Genomic DNA, 24,825 nt, shown 5'->3' with positions numbered 1-24,825 from the left:
TTCATACTTACTCAGAGGCACCCTTGGATTTGCAGGAGTGTGACAGCCTGTTTGGAAGATTGGGAAGATCTTCACTCCAAGACAAGGATGAAACAGCACATGCAGAGAGGAGGGGTGGAGGGCATTAAGCCAGGAATTTCTTTGAAGACACGCTGTGAGTCCCACTGTCTCCAGCTTTGCCTTCAGTTATGTCACCAGCTGGCTGCTTCCAAGTTTCCAGCCTCACATGCTGCACTAGTCCCTGTGGGTCTGCCTGTGCAATATTTACCAGCACGCCTACACTGACTGCTTTGACTACATCCCACCCAAGCAGGACGAGGACCAGAGAAGCATGCAGAGGACAGGCATCTTCTCCAGTGCTAACCAGTTTACATGGGTCTCATAATTAAATGTGAAAAATGTTTGTGAAAATACTTTCAGCAACATGGAAAATACACTTTTTTTTCTAACATCACACCATATGTGCTTGCTTTTCTTGCACTTCAATACAAAGTCTTACACTTAGACCTGAGAGTTTTGAGCCTTGCACTTTGTTTTGTAAATAGATGAGTATGCCACAAAACAGCATCCTGCTTGCTAAAAAAGCGAATATTGATGCCACACAGGGATTTGTCTACATCACTGAGAAATTTAATGTTTGTTTCAGTAGCAGAAAATTTACTCAAAGCCTCTGGGGCTTGGTTCCACAGCTTCAGCTGGGGCTGGAAGGCAAGGACCATGGAGGCAGGTGTCTCCTTGCCCCAGGCATGCCACTCCTGAACTCCTGCTCTCGGCAATGAGAGAACATGCTTGACTACTTCAGAACCTTCTGCACATCCCTCTGAAACAGCCAGTGCTGCTGCAACCCACAGCAAGACCAGACCCAGCAAAGTCATTCCTCCACTGGTAAGGCTCTAAACATTACCTAGTAGTTACTTTTTAGCATCTCTTTTATTACTGCATTTACAAATTTGACACTGAATTTTCTCTGAAATCAATAATTATCACTGAACTTCCCTGTACTTAGCAACATAGATACATATAGAAAAGAAATGGTTTCCCTGACTCATCTCTGGAGATATTCCCACATTACTGAACTTCTTGATAGGGTGAGCTGATTTTTTGTTTCTAAAAGCAGCAGAAGTTTTTGCTGCTTTGTGGTATTTTGGTAGACTGAGAAAGGATGTGTAATTTTTGGGGTTGTCCTCTGCAGAGCCAGGAGTTAGACTCGATGATCCTTGTGGGTTCCTGCCAACTCAGGATATTCTTTGATTGTAGGAACAAACTTCAAATGAGCAATTTGGAAACTGGTTTATACTTAGACATTTCATATTTTCCTTGACCTTGGTAGCTTTGGGACTATCACCAGTAATCCAGCAGCGTTTAAGAACTCCCTACACCTGCAAAGTTGTAATCTGCTGACGCACAAGCAGAGATCACGTCTTTGGAAGCCAACAAATTTCTAATGAATGATGGAATGTAACTGACTCATGGACTCCAAGCTCGTCATTTGGCTGGATTAATCCTTCAGTCAGTCTCTCATGATAGCGCTAAGTAAAGCTTACAGTTAAGTGCAATTTCTCTTCCCCAGCATGCGTTTGCACACATACCTGTGTTTTTTCATGACTAAGGAGGTGCAAGGAGTGCATCTACTGCTGCATCTATTTAGAATGCCTGAGGCCTCCAAAACTCACATCAATTCCAGGCATATTCAGAATGTATGTGACTCAAACCATACTCACTGTAGTGTATTTTCCCAGCTGGCAGAGTGAGGGGAAGGTTTCCTGGTGAGCTTTCCGGATCTTCTCAGTGAGATCATCCAACTCTGCTGTCATTTCATAGTTTTCTGTGGACTCCTGCTTTGAAGGTTCCTTCTTCTTTTTGTTTCTATCATTTCTGACAGCTGTAGAAAAAGCAGAGATACAGATCACATGGGGTTATTCAGCTTGACCCATGCTGCTTTTGCTGCTCTATTTCGAAACACTGCAAGATGCTTTTATATTAGACGTGAATTATTTTAAGTGAAGAGAAAAATGTTTTATGCAGAGAGAGCAGTAATGCAAGCTTAGTTATTTAAGAATAATTTAACAATTAAATGTAACAGGTAATGATGAAACCAAACTTGCACCAGTGTTTCTTTTGGAGGTACCATCACAGTCCCACAGTACCTAACTTTCAAGGAAGTCTACTGCAATTTAATATATAATGTGTCTCAGTAACTTTGTGAGGTGGGATTTTTTTCACTGTATCACTGCAGCTGTGCATGGTGAACAGTGAAGTTCTCTGTAGTGATGCATTTGGTATTTTACTGGATGTGAACAACACTAAAAAAAGACCGCAACTGTCTTTCTTCTTAAATATCTCAGTATGGAAGACAACAAACCCCCATACTAATACAAGCTCCACCAAGCAAAAGTTACTTAAAAGGAAAGTTAAATGTGAAAACAGTAAATGAAAGAAGATGAAACATGTTAAACTCAAGCTCTGAAGATCAAAGGAGAAGCACAAACACTTGAAAGAGTAAAAATGGCAGTGAAGCTATCTAAAGTTGCTTGCCATCTGCTTCTGCACTCAGATCAGCCTTCTACCTTCCCCCGGCCGTGGGGGATTACTGGAAATATGCATCGTGCAGCACTCGTGCTGTAATTGATTTCCCACATATTTGTGTTTTGTAATAAAATATGACAGCTGCTCCATCACCATGCTACTCTTTGTTCTTTTAATGAAAATAGCTTAATTTTACAAAATGTGCCCAGGAGATAAGCCTATGTCCACAGTATTGCCAGTAATTGTGAATTTTATCAAGAGACTTGTTGTTAGCTAGAGCTAACATCTTAAGTGTAACCAGATGCATAAGGCTTTACAACAAAGCCAAGCAAAATCAATCCCTCTCCCCAGAGACCCCATGTCAATATTAAACACCCTGAAGACTAAATGTTACTGGATAAATAAAACCAATCCTAACATTATTAGTGTTCAAAACCTCATGATATTTAAAACAAGGCCCTAAACTCAGAGGGTGTGGATGGTGGGTTTTGGCACATGTGAGGATAGTCAGGGATTTTTGGATGGCCAAAGATCTGCTGATTCTTATTGGTACTGTCCTGCCCCAGAAAGTGCATCTATCTGTGCTGTAGGGAGGGAAGCACAGAGCCATCTCCATGCCAGCTCTTTTCCCCTGTGGGTTCCCCAGGCCCATCTCCACATCTTCTGTGGTTGCTTCCTACATGCAACAGAGCAAACCACAAATCATCAGAAGGAGTAGACAAAACAGTGGGCGGGGAAAGCATCAGAGTCAGGGGCATCTACAGAAATAACGTATGTAATAGTAAACAAGGATTAGATATGATGAATATTTTTTCTCCTTCATGAGGTCATTAGGCACATACTCCATGGAATCTACAGCTCTGTTTTTCTCACTAAAGGTTTGACTTTGCAACTGAGAGACCTCTGACCCAGATCATTCACATATTTTAGGGATAATCTTGACTTTAACTGTGTGACAAACCTGCACTAAAGTCAGTCATGTGCTTGGCTGGATCAGGGCTTGGATGTTGAGCACCCCATTGGATTAAAGCCTAACCCTGAACACCAGGAATTTTGGTGTTCAGAGAACACAGATCCAAAGGAGGCCAGGAACGGTGGATTGAAAAGGCACCTTCTTGTGAAAGTTCAATGCTAGCAGTGTAGTCAGGTTTAGAGGACTAGACTGGATCTCCCCTGCTTCCTTTTACAAACATTCTCCAAAAGCCAGTGCCCTGATTTGTTTGCTGGATCCCAGATTAGAGAACAAGCATGGTATTTTGCATTGTAAAAACATCCGGGACCGACAGGTACATCTCAAGTGCTGCAAACTGCCACTGCACTTCAGAAGCAAATCCTAATCACTGCTGTATTTGGGAGATAAAAGAGCTCCTTGGAAAATTCTGTAAACTCCTACACAACTGCAAAGAGCAATAAGCCTTCGTCATAAAGCCCCATTTACTTATAGCTCTACAAGCTGATTGACAAATTTGCCAAACAGGTGGCCCCAGCAGCTACTTCCCTCAACAGCTTTGAACTCCTCGTGGAAGATCAACGCATTATTTAGGCCAGGCTTCGAAGCAGGTGCCAAGAGCTCCCACAGACTAGGAGATAACTCTGGCAGGAACCATGCCATGCTCCTGTGCTACCCTAGCACTGCTCCCTCTGTACCTGCAGCTGTACCTGAAGTCCCGTCCCCTCCAAAGGCCAACAGAGGGGAACTCTGCTGGTAAACCCTCATCAGCAAATTGGCCCAGCTCCATCCTCTTTCTTTTTGGATGCAAATCATTAAAGGGTAGGAAAGGGAGAAGTAACACATTCTGAACACTAAGAACAGGTTTTGTTCATCATTAACTTTCTCATAAGATTCTGATAGCTTTTAATAATAATAATAATTATAAACTCTGAATAACATTTATCTTCTTGCTTTATTCACTAAGACTGCATTAGACATAGTAGTGTTTCTATATTCCCTGTAAGAAAATGTAATAAAGTGCACCCAGGCTCCAAAAATATAAAGAATTTTGATAACACTGAACTATTAAGCAGATTTAGCTACAAGTACAATTCAACTCAGAAAAAGATTAAGACAACACTATGTTTAAGAGAGTTAAATAAAAACACATAAACACACACACACACATTTACCCTGTAAATTTAAAAACTATCACTGCTCTGGGAACAGGAACTGTCACACTGCATGTGGGAAGGATTTTAGATTACAGCTTATGCTTATGTTACATAAGTCACACCTTTTTGTATCTTGATCTTTACATGCATATGATCACATCAATCCCTGATGAAATTCCACTGCCTTTTAATGATGATACGCCAGTGATGAATCTGTGTCACAGTTAATGCTACCTTAGAAAACTCAGGTCATGAATTTCATTACTTGTGCACTAAATTCTGACTTGATGGCTGCATTATTTAGGAGCCCCCAACAGGGGACAGTATGTAAGCTCTCTTGCCCTGACAGAAATTCTGGAAGTTAAAAAACCTTACACAAACAAAGTGGTGGTGTGGGGAAAGAGAATGAAAAAAGATGTATCTTGATACATGAGGAAGCCAGGTCTCAACACTGCTTGGACGGCTGAGCAACACATACCCACACCTGAGCACGTCTGCTCCGATCCATCTTCCTGTGACAGCTTCCCTGTCCCCTCAACACACATGCTAGGACTTGCATTTCCACACCCAGAAACCTCCAGGCAGCAGCAGCAGGGTTCACAGGCTAGAGAAGGCACTTTTGGCTGCCTTAGGTTTAAGGACCAGCCTCTACCTTCAAACGTCCAACCCCCTAACCTGATGGTAGAGAGGCAGAACATCATCTCTTGTCCCATTCAATCTGTTCTCCTCAGCCCAGGTTTGCCACGTTTTCCTTAGCCTCAGACACACTTTCCCTCTTCTGCTTGAAGTGATGGGCTTAAAAACAAAAGTTGCAGGAAGGATGCACCTGTTTTTCAAGGAAAGCAGGGTCTGCTGTAGATGAAACTAAGTATAGGAAAGACACAAATGCCTTCCCTCTGAGGACCCTGGTGCTCTCATTTAGTAACCACGTAGCAATTCTCCTGCTTGAGCAGGATCACTTCAAGCATGTCATAATGCAGGGAATCGGCCAGGCTTAAACGCAAAGGTTTAAGGTCCACCAAACTTAGCTACTGCTTGGCCTAAGAAGGTCTGGGATCCAGTTCAAGAGGTTTAGACAGTTTCTAGATAATCAAGTAAAATCACGGAATAGCCAGTGTTTGTACATTCCTTTCTCAAAGGTGGCACAAACATTTCCAAGGGAGAAGAACCTGCTGCTTGCAATGCAATTTTTCCAATTACTTGCATACCCTGTGTTTTCCGAGATGCCCAGAAGATAGACAGACAGAACCTTTCATATATTATAATGATTAATCAGCTATAAATTCATGACTTGAAATGCTATCACTGCAGTTTTGCTTCTCTGAGATCTCCGTGACCTTTGAAGTGCTCTGTGTACTAGTTAACTGGTTTTGTTCCTGTAGCAACAACTACTAGTGCTTCCAGTTAGTTCACATTCCTGTAAAACCACACTTCTCTTGTCCCCAAATATTTTGGAAGTTACTTGTTAAGCTAACAAACCTCAAAAGCACCATAAAGCACACAGAGCAAGTCAGTAATTGCACAGCGCTGGGCGCAAGGCAGGTTTGCAGAAAGACTCCTTTTGTTTGCATACCCCCATGAGAAGAGAAATGGGAGGTGAACTGAGGCAGGAACGCTGCAGACCTGCCAGTTCTCCCTTCCGGGCAGAGGCTTGCTCTCCTGCCTGCCCTCCTGCCCCCTGGGAAGCCCATCTGTCCCTTACTGAACACCAGGCAGCCTTGGCAGGCAAATGGTGCCACAGGCGGCAGTGGGGCCAAAGCTCACCACTGCAGCTGGGGATTCCAGGAGCACCAAGCTGTTTGCTAAGGTGGAAACCCACAAGCCTTGCAAGGCTCCTTCACACTCTGGCTTCTCCAATTCCAGAAGTAGCTGCTAAAAAATTTCTAATTCTGCACAAGTTAGCAGCTGTGGACAATTTCAGTCAAATATGCATAACGCTTACCTATTGCCAATGCCAAGTTTGCTCCATCAGGATCAATGCCCCACATACACCATGCATTACTCTTCAATAAACTGCGCTAGCGGTATTGAATGGCAGTCCATAAGGATATCTTTCCCAACAATTACCTTGGAAAACCTCAAAACAAGGGAGACTTAGCAATCCTGATACTGCTCTGCTGCTGAACGAGGCTCTCTGACCCCATGGTCAAAGCCAGCACACAGCTGGCATCCCAGGCAGCTCCCAAGCCCAGGAGTTGATGGAAGCAGGCATAGAAATGGGAAAATTCGAGGAGGTTGATTTTCCCATCTACAGTGTAAGTAAAGGAACAAAATAACCACCTTGAAAGCCACACAAGAATGCTTGACAAACCGACAGCCATCAAATCAGAACACTGAGACTCCCGTCTACACGTTAACAGCAGTGCAATCGCAAGCCAAACATATTAAAATATGCAGAACACCAGGTAGTTATAAATAGACTGATTTTCCTATGTCGTGATTTCCAGATGAAATAATGTTTTCTTTTAGGCAAAACAGCTCAGTCTTAAAAAAAAACAGGAAACTATTTTAAAACAAATTCCCATGCCAAAACTGGGCTTTCACATGTGGAGAACGATTGAAGGCAAAGCACATTTCAAACGCAAACCTCTCATTTCTAATGGACAAAGCCAATAGCAAGTACACAGTTGCACAAGGGGCTTACAAACCCAAAACACATTGAAACCTGCATATTTTGTAGCTGATTTAGAGAAATCAACCATGTCAGCTGTTGGGTAACATTTGCCACAAGAAAACATCTCAGATTAAGTGAGATGCTATCTCTCTACAGACACATATCAAAATTAACAGGGAGCACAGAGAAACAATCATGGAAGACATTTCATAAGCACCTGGCACGCTATCACTTTTCCCCAGGCACAGAGCGAGCACATATATTACAGAATTCAAGCCCCCCCTGGGTTTCCTATTGAGAAATAACATTCAGCTATGGCAAACCCGCCCCGGCCCATGCGCCAGGAACCTCAGTTCAACCACAGGGGAACACACCACAAATCCAGAGGACATCGTCCTGTCAGCTGCCTTCACGTACGCTGGCCCTTCCAGCCACTGGTGGTATTTTTTTTTTTTTGAGGAAGGTGAATCTGAACTCTGCCTTGCAGCTTTGTATTATTCATTACATAATTGCTATGTTTTATTAGAAATATGATCTATTATAACCTTGAATACGGTAACTTAAATGACATTGAAAATTAGATTATTCTGATTATTAGAGAAGTGAGAAAGGTACTAAACATTTGTAAGGCTGATAATCAATCAGTGTACCCATCTGAGTGCAATAAAAATCAATCAGGAGCTACTGTGTTTAAATCTAATTTTTTAAGCATGACATTTTCTTCTGAGTTTCTTTTTTAAATGTCACCCTCTTCTACAACAGTGATTGATTCTATCCCCAGGGACAGTTAACTCCAACTGTTTTATTCATTGCACTGAGCTCTTGGATCCACAGTCTTTTCTAAATATCAAATTAATGACAACAATAATATTTTCATCAAAATGTGAAATTCAGAAATAGGCGTTCATGGAATCAAAGCAGCAAGAAGCATGGCAGTGTATTTAAATTGCTTCAAATACCAGGGACCTTTCAACTAGCAAGCAGTGTACTTTATTTAACACAGAAAATGGCAGAATTCTGTGTCCCTCCAGTTCTCTTCTTTCCCCCCATAAAAGAGAAGGCCAAGAATTTGCTTGTTTAAAACATAATTCATTTAGAAATGTTTCAGAAGTGAACAATGAATCACTGGCTATAGGGAGGCTGTGAGTAATTACCTATGCCTTCAAAATAACCTTATTAGGCTATTGTAAGTATAGGGGAGACCTTTGATACCTATAGCCTAAGGGCCTCTATTTTTCCATTCATGCACAGGGGATTTATATGGTTATATCCTATTATAACTGACGAAAGCAACACATCTCCCATTTATGTATGAGGATAACTGCGGGGTTAATATATCAAGAACTGAGTTATAAGAACGGGTTTCATTATATGAATGAATGATACAAATGGATGCTCTACAGCTTTATTTAACTGGCCTGAAACTTGATCTGTGGTTTCAAGGATTCCCATCAGACTGAAAATTTTATTTTTGACATGAAATTTGGCACCTGCTATTGTCACATTCCTGAAATATTAGTAAAGGGAATGAGCAAAAAAAGGAGTTTCTAGCCCCTTGAAGAAAAATAATACCAACTGAAATCAGACTTAGGACCAAAACTGGAAAGCTAATGCACAACAACAGGCTGAGAAAAATACCCCTTGAAAATAGCTGAAAGGTATGCCTTTGGTATTCTTTTATCTATTTATTTTAAATTATTAATTATATTGTTTCACTTTCTTTTTTTTTTTTTTATTATTAAGACATCCAGAAGCCAAAAAGAGCAGCTAGCATACTTGAGATATCTAGCACTGCCAATCCAAGACCCAAAAACACTGCTAAAGGAAAACAAATGTTTCTACGGGCAGATTTGGCTTGAATGTTGCAGGACAGGACAAAAAAAAACCCAAACACCGAAAGCCCTTAACCTGTTTCCAAGTGTATAAATATACCACTAATGCCGACCTTTATATTGACTATAGTATTTCAGGACTGGTTCAAGTTCTAAAGAATATGCCAAACACAGTAATAACTGCCCAAAGAATAAAAATCAGGACTTCAGAAATACAAATGGAAACCTCCCCAAACAGGTTCTAAGAACAAATGAGAAATGAAGAAGTTGCAAAAACAGAAATATAGCAAACAAGTGGAACAAAACCAGAAGAAAATGTGTTTTGCAGTATGTAAGTGTGGGCAGGCAGAGGGGAGAGCACAAGGAGCAGCTGAGTCAGAGCCAGGATGTATAGGGCACAGTATCTATACCATGAAATGAAAGCAGACTCCTTGGTATCCCTTACCATCTCTCTACATAGTGCAACCAAAGTAGGTGGAGATATGCGATTATACCTTTAACGATAAACTGTTTAAATAGCATTTGCTCTGTGATTTCCATTTTCAAAGTGCTTTAATATCATCAACTAATTGGCAGCGTGAAACAGGATAATCCACACACTCTTAGCAGCTGATGTTTAAAGAGCTATTGAAGGTTGTTAGCATTAACAATTGCAGGCAGAATAAATAACTAATATTCCCATGAAGACCCACCAACATATCTGCAATGGAAATAGCCTAGCCATACTCATTGACTCAGATAAAATTTACTCACTGATAGATTTCTATCTGTATTTCACATAAGCAACACCTGAAGTTACTTAATATAGTCAGAAATTCCCATATGCGAGATGGAGCATCTCCACAGGCAGGTCTTGCAATGTCCCTGTGCATCTTGTGCTGCTGTTGAATTAACCTACTTATCTGTCATTCCCTCCTAGTTCCTGTCCTGCCCCATCTCTCTCAGTATTCTGCATGAAATCAGTCACTTCCTTATTCTCAACAAAAAACCTGCAATTTTTATTAAGATCTACCATGCCACTTGCAACAGATTTGCAGAGTAATAGCATCCTCCCCTTCCCTACTCAGTGCTGGAATGGGAAGGAGCTTTGGGAATCAATCACTCCATCTAGGGAGGTTTCCCAAACTTACAGGGCTTCTGTGGGTAACCCACCATGAAATGCCAGCCCGCAGCAGAATCCCCATGAAACTCAAACCCTCAGGGAAACAAAGCATTGTGCTTACTATCTACTGTTTTGGCTGCCAAGATCCAAGTGGATTTACTAGTAACTTCTGTGGCAGTCTAGATAAAATTCTGCATGCAGCTGGTTAAAGAGAAATACTCCGGGGAACCAGAGGACAGCTTTTCTGGAATTGCAGTGTCTTAACAAGTTAGCTAAAAATATACAAGACCATAAGTGCAATGTGATTATTCTTTCTCTTCCTTACAGCTGAAGTGACCAAATGTATACACAGCAGCTGAAAAACATTTCTAAATACTCAGCCTGAAAATAAATTTCTATTAAGCCGTAGTGAGTTTCTTTTACCATAGGCCAGGTAAAGAAAAAAATCCCTAAATTTCAAACTCTGAACTTTCAGTCAGAAATCACTAAGAGGCCATTAAATCTGTCTCATCTGATTTCAGCTGTTCAAGTGCCCTTTCGAGCTACCTTCTCAAAGCAACTGCCCTTTTGAGCTACAATCTTGAAGCCTGGTATACTAATTCTTTATGGATAACTGATTACAGGTAAAAATATCCTGAACCTGACCTTTCTCTCCAGGTCACCAAAAGGTAAATCAGTCTACTCATCTACACATATTACATGAATTTCTCTTAGGAGACAGTTATGGTAGTACAATGCCTCACAACTGGGAGATGCTGGGGTTATCCAAAGTCCTCAATTCAATTTGTTGGGCATTATCCAGGACCACTGATGGCCAGAGAAGTGCATGGCTGCAAGCTAAGACCAGACACTGCACCCTATTCCTGCCCACTGCCTGGCCCGACTGCAGCACTTTACACTTCAACCTGCTGCAGCTATTTTATTTCTCCTCCTAACACACACAGAAGAAAAGAACATGACTTGTGTTTTACTTAACTGGAAAGCTACCCACCATGACGAATTGCAAGCTCTTTCCTGACAACACCATTAACAGACTCCTTCAACTAAACAGCTTTCCATAATAAGCGCATTCATTCAACATAATGACTGAGTATCAGCTACAGGACAAATTCCAATCACGTATGATAAAACTGACTTTATGGGACAGCAAATGGAAAGGCTACAAAAAAAATAAATAAGGAGGCGAGCTGGAAGACCCCTTCCCTTTGCTTGCACATGGACATTTAGGACCCAGGGCAATGGCTCCACAGAAGGAAGAGCAGAAGTTCAGTAACAATACCAAGACAGCGTGTCACTGCATTTCTCCATTTTATTATGGGTGGTTTCATGCAGTGAACACAGTCTAGCTTTCCCCAAAGAGGATTCACTCCTACATTACTTACCAGAATTAAAAATAACAGCCCCAACTTATCCCCACTGCTGTTTTTGTCTTGTAGTGGTGCTACTCCACCGATCGCAGCGGAGTCCTATTAGTGCAGAACTACAGTAGCGTAGTGGGAGATCAGGTCTAATATCGGTATCTGCAGATGGATAACACCGCATTCATACCTAAGTTTCATTTCTTTGTTTTGCCCCCAAGGCTAAATTTCACATTTGTACCTCCTGGTGCCTTGTGCAATTGTGTAAAGGTGCATCTAGCGAGAGAGCTGCCAACTGACAACACGTCTGAAGAGGCTTGCGTGCGCGGTGTACTTCATCAAGCACAAAGAACACGTTGCCTCCCGCAACCGTAAATTGAGCTCATGAAGGCGGAGGAACAGTTGTTCCCGGCATGTTTTAAGAAAGGGAGCTGCAGTCTTGAATCGCGGCGTTAGCCTGCACTACAGCTTGCAGCCCTGGCCTCCCACTAGGCCAGGGATAATAAAAGCAAAGAAATAGCTCAGCTACTATTTACCTATTCCTCTGAAGCAAATGTGCAAAACACACCATTATGAACTTACACACATTCCTTCCTAAGGGCAAAGGCTTGCTGATACTCCTACTAATAAAACAAAATAAAACAGAATTGAGATTGGGAGGTTATTTCCATCTCTCAAGGTGCCAGGATTGGCCCCCAAAGTGGAGGGCAGGGGGGACAGAGCGTGAGCCCCACAACCACACTCAACCTCCCTGCTTGGGCTTCCCTCCTGACTGCCTGAAGCTGCTGCCGAATGACCTGCTCCACCATGAGAGGCAGCCCAGCAGCAAGAGAAGGGAAGAACTGTACCACTTAATCAGGTGGACCTAAAAGCACTGCAAGATCAGCCAAAAAAAAATTGCCTGTTTAAGTCTCACACTGATGCATAGTCCAACACAGCTGGTGGGCCAGCATCGGCCAGGGGCCTTGGACTGCAGGTGGGTTGGATTTTTTAAAGAACAGTCCCTGTTTTTTAAACTGTTTTGCCATATTACTACAAGAAAAACTTAATCAAACGGGAAAATAGCATGCTCAAACAACGCTGTTGCGTCTCACGGCATTGTAGCATGTTGTTTACATCCTCTCTCTTCCCAAAAGCTGAGCAAGTGGAATAAACAATCTGTAGATTTGTTGTTAGGGCGGAGTACTTTTTCTTAGGATTACATCGTCCTTTTTTTCAGAAACTGGAACTTAAGGAGAAAGCAAAGAGTGAGGTCAGGGGACTTCTTTTTCTTTCCATCTCAGGATTTCAGGAAAGCCGCACAGAGCCAGCCAGCAGGCTCAGGGACCATCAGGCTGGCAACATCATTGGATTCCCATAAAAGCCCTGCTGAAGCTGGCTGTTGCCACAGGTAAACAAGTTTATTCGCTTTCAGCTTTAGCGTCTCACTGCCCACCCTGAAGCACTACACCCACGAGCTGAGGGACTTGAAAGGCCTTTCCCTCCCAGGTTTTTCTTCGGATCCCTTTCTGCCATGCATGGCATTACTCGGCACTGAGCCCCAGCCAGGCTCAACCTGCAGCAGCTGATGCCCCAGCTCATGGCCAGGATCTCTGTGCCTGGGACAGCAGCTGGTTTTGCTCTTTGAAGCAAATGGTGACTGGGAGACAAAGGCTGTTGTTTGTACCTTTAATAAACATTGCTCCATCCATAACTCACATGCAGAAATACTGCTTCTCATCTATTAATGCAGGCTCTCCAGACATCTGTACTCCTGCTTTATGTAGAGGCAAAAGCATCACAGCATTACGGGGTCGAATTCCCTTAACACACCTGCAGCAACCTCAGCTGTTTCAGCACTCACGTTATGACATGAATCACTCCACAAGCCTGCACCTAATTATCAGACTGTCTATTTTGATATATCTTATCTTTTATGTACAATGCCAAAGAAGTTCTTCTAAAATACATTCCAACTATTCTTTTATTTAAGAAAAAAAAAATTGCTTTCTTGTCTGGGACTGTAATTCTAAAATAGTAGGAGTAAGTGGACCAGATTATTTTAAAAAGAAGGCATGCTAGTAACTACAGGACTGGCTTAAAGAGCTTAATTCTGTCAGACAGGGTCAAGCAGCATCAAATCCTGATTTCTCCGTAAGATCTTTTAAATATCCCCAGTAAAGCCAGCACATAACCTTTTTACATTAAGCACTTTCACAGTACACCAGATCAGCCTGATGTACTGATCATACAAGGAGCAAAGCAGACAGACACTTTTTTCCAGGAAACAGCAAGATACTAAAAAAAGCAGCCTTTTTATTGTTGATTTGAAATCAAAGTGATTACTGAGGGCTCTCCAACTTCCAGGGCAAGACTTAGTCCACACAAGGGAGTTCATTTTGAGAAGCCAAACACGCAGCAGGTCAACACAGAGTTAACTCAATAAAATAATAATTTCTACTTGGATAAACTGACCTAGTTTTCCCAGACTTCTCCATGAAAACAAAGGATGCAACTTGGACATGAGATGACATCTGAAAGGGAAGCCAAGGGCTGGGCAAGGAGACTGAATTCAACACAGAGCTGGTCGTTAACTAAATGAGGGTGGTGGTCCCTAGTTGGCATTAGAAATGACTACCGAGCACAGGATTAACTGGCATTACTAGTGGTTCCTACTCCCATCTTATCTCATTCGTGCCAATGACAAATCTTTCATGTCCTTCAACAGTGTGGGTTTGGGCCCTGAACTCCTCATACACAGGTTGGATGCCTCCTTGCACCTAGGATGGTCTTCTCCAAGACTGGTAAGTGCAAGATGCAAGACACACTAACAGAAGGGTTTCTACAAGGTCCTCAGAATATTATTCCAGAGCTACAACTGTCATGGGATGCACTGGCTGAAAACTCAGATTTCCAAAAGCAGAGGTTTATTCAGTTCCTGAAAGAGCTGCCAAACATCCACCTGCCCAGCCAGCTGCAGGACTGCCCCAGAGCCCCAGGCTGCGTGGCAGACACAGCGCAGGCAAGTCCCCCAGGGCCTGGGATGCACATCGTGGAGGACAGGAACAGACAAGGCTCCTTCCCGGCCCCCCTCATAACTCAGCCTGGGATTTTGCAAAACACAACAGTGGAGACAACTCTGCATTTTGGGATTCAACCCAGTGTTATTTTTCTGCAGAGCCTTGTTGTGCTGGAACACCTCCAACCAGCTCAAGTTAAACAATTTGCCCAGAGAAAATGTTCAATGAAGGGGAAACATAAAAGTATGTACAGAAAGAGGCCTGAGTCCCCCTCTTTTCTAATCCATCACACAGCATTAGAGATTAAATACTCATTAAAAATATATATAATAAACTGTTAAGACAGGATATCTAGTGATTCCTCTTAATTGCCTCGCTTTTCCCACACCTCAGTTTCTAGGGAATGTTTTTAAATATTCCTCCTCCATTAGTGCAAGGCCCCTTTACCATGGGGTTACCTCACCATTTCATCCCCTCAGCAAGAAAGAAGACCCCAAAAGTCATGGGGTTTAATACTGCACACCCTGTAAGAGGCAGCTGATATGTCTGTACAATTTTATGTATTTTCATGGCTTACAGTGCTTTAATTCTAGTAGGAAAAATGTTCCTAATAAACATGTGAAGTAGCTATAACTGACTTAGAAAACAAGAGGAAAAGTTGCCAAGAAAAAACTTTGACTCTCTTTAGGACAGGCAGAATTTAAGCCTTCTGCAGAATTAAAGGAATAAAATATTTATGCTTATTCTCCTCTGTCCCTGTGTACTTTTTCCTGTGTTATGAGAAAGGTTTGAACATAAAGGGGCTTCTTTTTCTTAATAACAGCTATCCTCTTGCTTTTACTTTTAATCTTTTTTATTATTATTATTTGCACTCCTTTTCAATTTAAAATTGTGTTCTGGATGTTCTGACTTAATAGCACTGTTCACCTGAAGAGGCATCCAAAGAGGGGGAAAAAAAAGAAAAAATACGCATTGACCTTCTCTTCCAAATTACCAAAAGGGGAAAATCAAACATCCTTCCTGTAGAAAAGCGCTGTCAAAAGACTCTTATGAACTAGCACTTGTCCACGTCACATGTTCCAGGGATCTGGATCATACGAGTTTGATCCCTGAGCTACTCAAAGGGATAACCAGATTGTGTGGCACAGTACACTGACTATGAGACCAAATACACACTAGCTTAGGACTTCCACACCTGCAAGAGACATCTAACCTGAAACACAAGAGCCCTAGCCTGCTCCCTGCCCAACAGAGAGCAACAAAAGCTCCCCTAATCTGATGCTTCATCTTCCAGCATCAGTAGCTTTTCTGGCTCAGGAAAAAACACACCTTGATGAAATTTCAGATGTGATGCTTTTTCGAGTGGCTTTTCCCATTGTGCCTCCACTAGAAGCAAAACAAACCATGTCATGGGTCACCTAGAAGAAGTGTCATGGCAAGAAAAACAGGGGAAAGACAGTTCTTGCGTGTAAGAAGCAGCTCACACAGCTACGGTGCAGTGAGGGATGCTGAACACGCGAGGTGCAGCAGTTCAGCACATAAGGATGTTCAGTTACTGCTGATTTGTCTTCCTGGGCTGATGCCTCCTCTACTGATGTCTCTGGGTTACCAAATGGCTAAAACCCATGCAATGCCAATATCAGCCTTTTTTTGAGATATAGAAAAAAGTCTCATGCATTAACCAATATAAACATCTTACACTTAATTTTTAAAACCCTAAAAAATAAAAACTCAATCTTTGCTACTGGAACATCCTCTAAAAGTACACAATATATAAAAGTATTATGCTTTGTAAGAGAACATGTAACTTTGAAATATAATTTTGATTTTAAAATACAATACTACTCCCTGTAAAGTCCAGCAATTCCTAACAATTCCCATTTTTTCTACCTCTCTTACATTCTGTTACTATTTCCATAACACAAACCATAATCAGGTAGTTGGGAGTTAAAATAAAAACATGGAGACATGAGAAGAAGCAAAGGATTTGCAGCAGCATCCGCTGCACCAGGGCTGACTGACAGCAGAAAATCTGTTAATGATGGAAATAGGAGGAGACAGAGCAGGTGAAAACAGTGTCTCTGGATCGACCGCTGCGTCAAGGAGTGATGTCCTCTCCCGCTCCTTCAACCGCGCAGCGATGTCTTCACCAAAACTACCTGCCACAGGAATAAAGCCCACGCTTCTGCCAGAGACCTGGCACCCCAGCCATTTGACTAACTGCAAGTGTGCCCGCTGCTGAAGGAGAGAGTGAGGTGATGTGTGCAGCATTTCTGAAATGCTTTCCCTTATCATCCAGTGTTATTCAACTGAGTATCTCTGTTTGTGATGTCTTAATCCACCCTCAGTGCTAAGTTTTCCTATCTAATTTAAGGGGTTTTTTTCAAGCTCTCAAGTTCTACCGTTAAGAGTTTCCCAAGTTTAAATACACCAAGCTCTGCCTCCAAGAAAATATTTATGGTGGAGCATCGACCTACTTAACACAGGAAAAAACAATCCAAAGCGCAAAATGTACACCACTAACTGCCAGTAATCCTTCTTCCCACAAGTTTAAAGACAAGAAATGTTTAAAAATATAATGCATTGAAAATTATACATTTGTAATACGCTTTGTTAGTCTGTCATTTTAAATGGTTTATAAAGTCCTCCCTCAGAGGATTGGACTTAAATCATTCATTAACTTGAAGCTGATTGCTCTGTCCTGGAAAGGGGGAAGAACATGGATTTCTCAGATGTAACCCAATTTCCTACCAGAAACAAAAACAACCTGATGAAATTCAGTTACCAAAATGATCTATCAGACCCCAAGCAGAAGCATAAATAAATTAAATTGCCAAAAGAGCTCCTTCAGCAAAGTCTAACTTTATTGGGAGTTTTAAAATTAACATTTCACTTGCTTCAAAGTTTGAAAAAAGAAAGAGAGAAAGAAAGAAAAGTAGGTCAGCATGTTTCCCCAGCATGTCTTCCTGACTCCATTAAAACTGTCTGTCAGATGACTAACCATGCCTGTAATCCAACTAAAAGCATGTTTGCTTTCTGTTGCACTTTTTGCCAGGGGAAAGGAAGAATTCCACTTAGTTTTAACGCTGAAATTCAGGTAAATCTCTCCAAAGTCAGACAATTTCCTCACATTTACTTACCAAATCTGTTTATATCAACAACAAGTAACTGGTTATGGATGCACAGCACTGAGAAATGATCCCACAGTTCATTAAATGCCGATCAGCCACAGGCACAGCCTGTAGGGCTTTAAGCTACAACTTGTAGAAGTCAAGTTTCAGAGCTGTTGTCTGACTGACAGACTTTGCATGAGACCTAGATTTAAACATTTAAGAGCTTTCAAAAACATGCAAGCATGCAAACAAATACTAGAGTAAAGTAAGACTGGGCAAAACCATTCCTGTTCATCTTGGACCCAAGGAAATTAGAAATCCCAATGCCTTATGATCTTTCCCTTTTATAGAATTACCAGCTGAGTGTTATTTAAGTTAGGATAAAAAAAAGTGTTATTTCTTCTGCTTGTACACCATCTACTTTAAAAAATCCTTTACACTTTCCACATGAGCGCTGAAGAACTGGAGATTAACTGTTCCAATGTATTTTAAAATGAGCATGTGATTCAAAGTCAAACTAAAAACAAATCAAGGCTATTTTTAGAGCCCAGTCCTAGGGCCAGCATCCCAGCAGGAGGAGCTGCAACGTGTCAGCCGGCTTATCTCAGGCACAGCAATGGAAAACTCCCTCTGCTATAACAATTCATAGAGCGGATGAAAGCAAGTCCTAAGAACCTGACAGCAGCAGAGGGAAATCCACAGCCTCATCTACTTATGTAGAGATCTTCCAAACTGTCTTTGAGATCTTACTGATTTCTGAGCTTCTGCTTTCTATCTTCCACACCATCAGCACAGGAGCTGCTCTCCGCAGAGAGGCCAGCATGAGCTTTGTTTCTTTGCCTGCTGCAGAGGCACCCACCCTATGCAAGACCATCTCCAGCAAAGTGATCGCTAGGAAAACAAAGAAGGAAGTTTGCAGATATAAACCATCAGGAAGATGTATGCATTCTCACATATGTTTCTTCTAAAGGGAAGGACCGAATATGTGTCTCCTCTGATATGAGTCCTTCAGGCACATTCGGGTTGCTGCAGTTCAGACTTCCCAGAACTCTTGGGAACAATTTACTGCATTTCTCATGAACCTTGGCTACTGTAGATAACATTTTCAGGTTGGCCTGACAACCAAATAAGCCATGTTTAGCTTCAAGGCCCAGGACACTGGCAATTTGCTCGTTCCCAGACTGATATTTATCTCATTGACATTTCTCCATCCTTTGGATTCAATATCCCAAAATAAGAAAAAAAAAAAAAAGGCATTCACAGGGAGCAAAAAAGATGGCAGAGAAACCACAAGGTGCCAGTAGAGAAAGCACAAGCCGCATGGCGCAACGGCAATTAGGAGAAAGAGATGTATCAAAGATGCCCTGCATCCCTAACAAGAAGATGATCCGAATGAGGAATACGAAGCGGTGAACTGAGCGCATAAAGGAAGAATGGGAGCTCTGAAACAAAGCCTTTGAGGTCATGGGATTGGGGTCTCAGCAGTTATGTCTGCATGACCAAGCAAATGTGGCCTCAGCATCGTGCTTAGGAGTGCAGGGATTGGGCAGGGACTGGCTACCTCCAGATTTCCCATCTGCTCTTACAGCAGCATTGCCCAGCACAGCACAGGGTAGAAAGGTTAACCCAGGGTTTTCCTTGCCATGAAAGCCGTTGGGATACTAAACTCAAGAACAGGCAAAGGCTACCTGCAATGGCAACACAAATGCATAGAGCCAGTGTCTCCACATGTACAATCTGGAATAATGCTATAAACCAAAGTGGGGAACATGAAATAACAGAAAAAGGCCATGGAAAGAAACAGGTCCATGTTGAGAAGTGGTTTTGCAAGAGATATCTGCCTAAAATGCCTTTTACTTGGAAACTGACAGAAGAAAGCACGTGATGATCCCTAAAACACCCTAAAGGTGTGAAAAATTAAAATTAGACCTGTCTCAGTGCCAACTGTCCTCAAGGAAGAGCTGGATCTCCAGAGAAAGTGGCACATGGCAGGACCGCCACAGAAACCTGAGCTGCAAGCACCAACAGACAGGCCTTAGCCACACCATGGGCTCTGACAACATGTGCTCCCTTAAAACAAGGAAGAGTTCAATAAGGTCTGAGGCCTTTGCTAGAGTACTGAACAGTAGCACACACTTCTCCAGAGTGTGCTGCAGGTACAACCAGAAATCAGACTGTATGCACATTACACTTTTTGCTGGCTCCAGTTATCTCCACGTTTCACCTATAACGAAAGAAAAGTTACTTGCACAAGGACTCTGTGTTGTTCAGCTGAATTTCTTCCGCAGGACAAGACTAAAAGCCAGTCAGAAAATCCTTTCTTATAGCACTTCTCTTTCAGAGCACGGTCAGGTACTGCAGTACAAATGATTAGCATAATAACTTTAGAAGTGTCACAAATTTAATAAAACACCTTGTTAAGCAAAAACGTAAGAAAGGAACACATTTACAGACACTGAGGACTAGGATTGATGGATGCAGACAAAGGCTGCAGAGAGCACACGAGCCCTGGTAACTTCTGCCAGGATCCGTGTTGTCATAGAGACAGCAGAGAGCGTTGAAAAGTTCACCACGGTAGCTATACCTTAGTGGATAAGTCTTAATGTAACTTCCAGCTGAGGACATGTAATCAATCTCTGTATGAGCTTATTGAAGGAATTCCCTTTATGCTTACTCAGTCCTCGAGAACCCAAAATGAGGGAAAAGGTTTTAAAATATATATTTTACTATTTCTAAAGACAAGTCAAGCCTTAGTGCTTCCTTTGAATTGGGGGAGTCAGGGTGGTGGCAGCACAGAGATAACTATCTCTTTTGAAAAAGAAATTAAATAAACATTAAAAACTTGATAAAGACATTCAATTAAAAAAAAAAATTCCAAACCCCCACCCCCCCAAAAAAAAAACAACCCCAAAAACCAAACAGCTTGGAAATAGTAATTCTAGGGCAGCCTGGCAAGTTTGGCCATGTGTGCCAGTGTCTCCCTCTTTTCCCAGACATTTTCCCTACAGAGATGCTCACAGTCCTGGCATCTCACTGCTGCTCTTCTCCCATTGGGTTTAATCACCTCATTCCCTTTTACACTGCTGAACATAGGACTTTCCCTGCTCTGTCTTCCCTCTCCATGCTCTTCTCCTGGCATTTCCCTCTCCAGTGGCATTTGACCGCTGGCTTACCTTTCACAGGGCAGCAGCGCCCCCTGACCCTTCTTGGTCAGCTCCGGGCTCTGTCCCACCACTTGGGAGGTATGGGATGCTGGAGCCCACAAGAAGCAGCACAGAAACAGTGCCAGGGGTTGTTTATTGGTCGAGGTCTCCAATTCTCAGCTTACACAATTATGGTTTTCTATGCAAGAATGAGGGGGAAAAAAATTGCAGCACTAGCGTGTTACAGTTTAAAGTTATAGCTATTTGCGTAATGCCTGAAAGGCAAGGAACAGAAGAAAAAGAGAACCTTAGATGCTGCACATACTTTTCCCCAACATTTTAGGATATAAGGATCAGACTAATTACCAAACAGTCCTGAGTTGAGCAGGGTTCACTAATCACGCTCTGCTTGAGGAATTAGGAGAGAATTTACTTAGCCGCATCATGAAAGGTGCCAATAAATTGTTCAGCTGGAGAGTTAACATAATAAAAAAAAAATCATTTTTTATGTTATTTTCTTTAGCAGTTTATTAATTGCTGCCTGAAATACTTTTCTGAGAGACAACGAGCTGCAAATGAATTCATGGGCTATTAATCTGCTGTACATGGCACTGGAGGGAAAGCTCATTAGGTGAGCTGATGCAATTACTGCTATTACATAACCATCTTCACAGAACATAGAGTAAATTATGGATAATAACATTCAATCTAAGTTGCTCCTTTAAACATTAAAGCTGGCAAGTGAAAGCTATGCAAAATCAGGGGGAAAGGCTAAAACACAAAAGAGGCAGACCCCAAAAGGAGAAAAGAAAAGCCGATCTGCTTCTTTGAAGACAACAAACCGATATGAAAATCAAGAGATGCTTGTTTAACCATGGGAAACAATGTGCAACAAGTAGAACTCAGTTCTCTACAAGAGAATTTTAATTGTATATAGATCATTTTCAGCCACCCAGCATAACAAAGTCTGCATTATCTCTGGCAGAGCACAGGCTGACACTGGAGCACTGTAGGTTTTGTTGCAGGAAGACCCTTCCTGTTGGCTTTGCTCTCGTCTTAAAAAAAGTCTCCCTGCCAGTGATATTGAAAGTTTGGCATTAACTTTTAAAAGTTACCAATTTCTCAGCCTGAATAAAATAAATACAACCTTTCCTATCTGATCAGCAACCGAAAAAATCTCCAAACCAATCCAACTTTAATGAACAAAAGGAAAAAAATGCGATCTCTATGGCTGGGACACAGCTTCCCCACTATCTATATACTTAAATCCTTAATTTAATTAATATTTTTTATAGTTTACATCTTTCTACCTTCAAAGTACTTGCAATACAAGGTCTCCCAGTCCCTGTAAAAAAACCACCATTTTCACCTCTCAAGTTAGGAATGACAGTCTAATCAGGTCATAGCATTTAGAGAGAGGAATTAGTCCCAGAACAGAATTCAGGGGTTTGTGATTTCCACTCTGATATTTAGCTCCTACCCCTTGAGAAAGCAAGGCAAGTTAACAGGTGAGGCAACTGCACTGGAATTTCTGAGAAAGCCCCCAGCCACTGTGTGGTATTTAGGCATACAGTTAAAAATCTAACTGTAGCAAAGCAGAAACAATTCCTAAATCCAGTGCTTCCTGCTGGCTAAAAAGAATAAAAATAAACCAGTTCAGTTCTGACTAAAAGCATCTAATTAAGATTTCATGCATTCTAATTAATTTGCTTTAAAATTACATCAGTGAAATCTGCATGAATGTCTCAAATGCAACTATGCAGACTAGCCCTCCACTTAGCCACTCACGGAGGATGGAATCATGCTTCCCTAAGGAGTCTGAAAAAAAATTAAATAAAAATATAAAATACAAACATGACAGTTCTTCAAGTCGATGTTTCCTGGTTGCCAATTTAAACCAGAATGAAAATAAGTAAATCCATTCATTCTATTGTTCAGTAGCAGAATGTGATCATATGTTCTAAGAAGCATGAACATTTATATATTATAAGACTTAAGCCTGTGACAAGGAGTAACAGACATTTCTGTGTGAGTTTAAAAAAACAAAAACAAATACAGAGCACAGAAACTGGATTCTCTCCTCTTTATGATAATTTCCCTGCATTCCCTCCCTTCCTCTTGCTCTCCCTCCAGAGAGGTTAATTGTAAGCAGATTTACAAATCTGAACATTGCTTCAGTGCACTGAAGCAATCTGGAACAATTCTGTACCTTTATAAACATAATTTTGCTTTATTAGAGCTCCCTGCAGACAACGTTTATGCCAGTATAGAGGGCTTCTCTGCACTGCACCCTGCTATGTGGGCTGAGTTGTGTCTGATGGGATCCCAAAGATCATCAAGTACAGTGACAGTCCCTGTAGCCTGCTAATTTTATGAAAGAGGATGGAAGAGCTGCTGGGTTAAGCTGGGCAGTTATGGCAAAAGGAAACTCCCTTTTCTTCCCACTTGTACCTACAAAAAATCAGTTTAGGTTTTCTTCAAGGGCAGGCTTCACCTTACAAAGCATCTTGCTCCAGAATCCAGCATTAGTGTTGGAGAGTTTTGCCCAGCTTCCTGCGTGCTCCCTTAATTGCAGGAGGCAGCGCCGTATGTATGACCCCTCACCAGCTCCTGAGCACCGAGGTCCGTGCATCCAGGCAACAGTGAGCTGCTTGCTGACACCTGGGGTCAGGCCAAGGATGGTGCTCCAACATCAGCTTAGAGATCACGTAATAGAAGGGCAAAGGTTAGTTTCCTAAGGCTCTCCATCACATAATGAACCACTGTCAGCCTTAGTGGCCTTCTCACTTCAGCAGCAGCAAAAAAAGAATCCTATGTGATCACCATTTGTCTCTACTTGGTTATTTAAAAAATTAAGGGGCTGGAAGAGTAAGAAGGACAGAAGTGGTCTGGAGTGGGGACAAGAGCCTCCGGTGGACCTACATACCCCTAAGAACCCACACATGAACTGAGGTGGGACAGCCATACAGCAGTCCCCAAACCTGATGTGGTGCTGGTGGATGGGCTGACTCCAGGCCATGACACCGAGAGGTGCAGCTCAGGTTGCAGAGACAGCTCAGGAGTTTCTGAAGGAAGGGTATCTGATGAGAGACAACAGGGCTTTATTTCAAGCTGTGTTTTGCCCTGTTGTAGGAAGATAAGGCAGTCATCACTAAGTCGTTTCCCCTCACACCCTTTGTCTTGTCTGTTTGGAGCACAAACTTTTTGCAACAGGAACTATACAATGAAAGCCAATCCCTACACTAGTGGGATCCAGTTTCAGCAGGTCTCACAGATATTATCACAAGGCAAATAGCTACACTCCTGCCCTGAAGGCAGTCTTGTTATTGACCTCTCTTGATCAGATCTGGGGAGTAACAAGGGGTCCAAGATAACTTTTTTCCCCTACACGAACAAAACAACCTATAAAGAAATGCAAATTCGGTGCATTCCTTCATCATCTCACTTCATTCTCTGAAACAAGATAAAAGCATACAAGAAATGCTCAGTAGCTCTTCTCTTTCAAAACACTGTACCCCCACTCTTAAAACCCTACTTATCACACTGGGTAGGCACCCAGTTCCCATCTCTTCTCTGATGTTTCGTGGAAGGCTCATTAAGCTCAAAGGAAGTTGCATATGCAACTACTTTTGAATGCCCTTTAAAGGCAGAACAAATAAACACAGGACTGTAGCTTTTAAACACAGATTGTATACTGAAAATCAGCATTTACTCCTCCCTAGCTCCTGTGAACAGACCTTGGGGTTCCTATTTGCAGGTGCCCACCTCGATTATTTTCCCCATTTGGGACTGGTTTGAGCATTGTAGGCTTGTTGCCCTGTGAGATTTCTCTGATACTTTTTTCTGTCCTTTGTTCATGGCTTTCACATTACAAGGTAACAGAACGGTAAGACAGAAAAACAAAATGTGAATAATGCACCGGGGGGAAAAGAAAGACCTATATCTGGTAAGAAAAAGCCGAGTGACAGATGTGTCTTTGTTTACATAAACTTCTAAAGAAATGGAGTTGAAATCTAGAGATATGTATGAAAG

The 24,825-nt window shown here is 42.0% G+C and overlaps 1 protein-coding gene across 7 annotated transcripts in view; it reads right to left on the bottom strand.

Moving 5' to 3' along the window:
* RARB (retinoic acid receptor beta) overlaps positions 1-24,825 on the bottom strand; it is a 329,824-nt gene that overhangs the window by 19,644 nt on the left and 285,355 nt on the right. For all 7 annotated transcript variants that reach the window (XM_017817944.1, XM_017817943.1, XM_017817945.1 and 4 more), the window contains one exon: positions 1,722-1,882. In XM_017817944.1, coding sequence (XP_017673433.1) covers positions 1,722-1,882 — 161 coding nt within the window. The remainder of the gene's footprint in view (positions 1-1,721; positions 1,883-24,825) is intronic.

The sequence above is a fragment of the Lepidothrix coronata genome, unplaced genomic scaffold (assembly GCF_001604755.1).
Source record: "Lepidothrix coronata isolate B3197 unplaced genomic scaffold, Lepidothrix_coronata-1.0 Scaffold64, whole genome shotgun sequence".
NCBI lineage: Eukaryota > Metazoa > Chordata > Aves > Passeriformes > Pipridae > Lepidothrix > Lepidothrix coronata.
The sequence above is the reverse complement of the archived record's forward strand: the minus strand, read 5'-3'. Positions and strand labels throughout refer to the sequence as shown.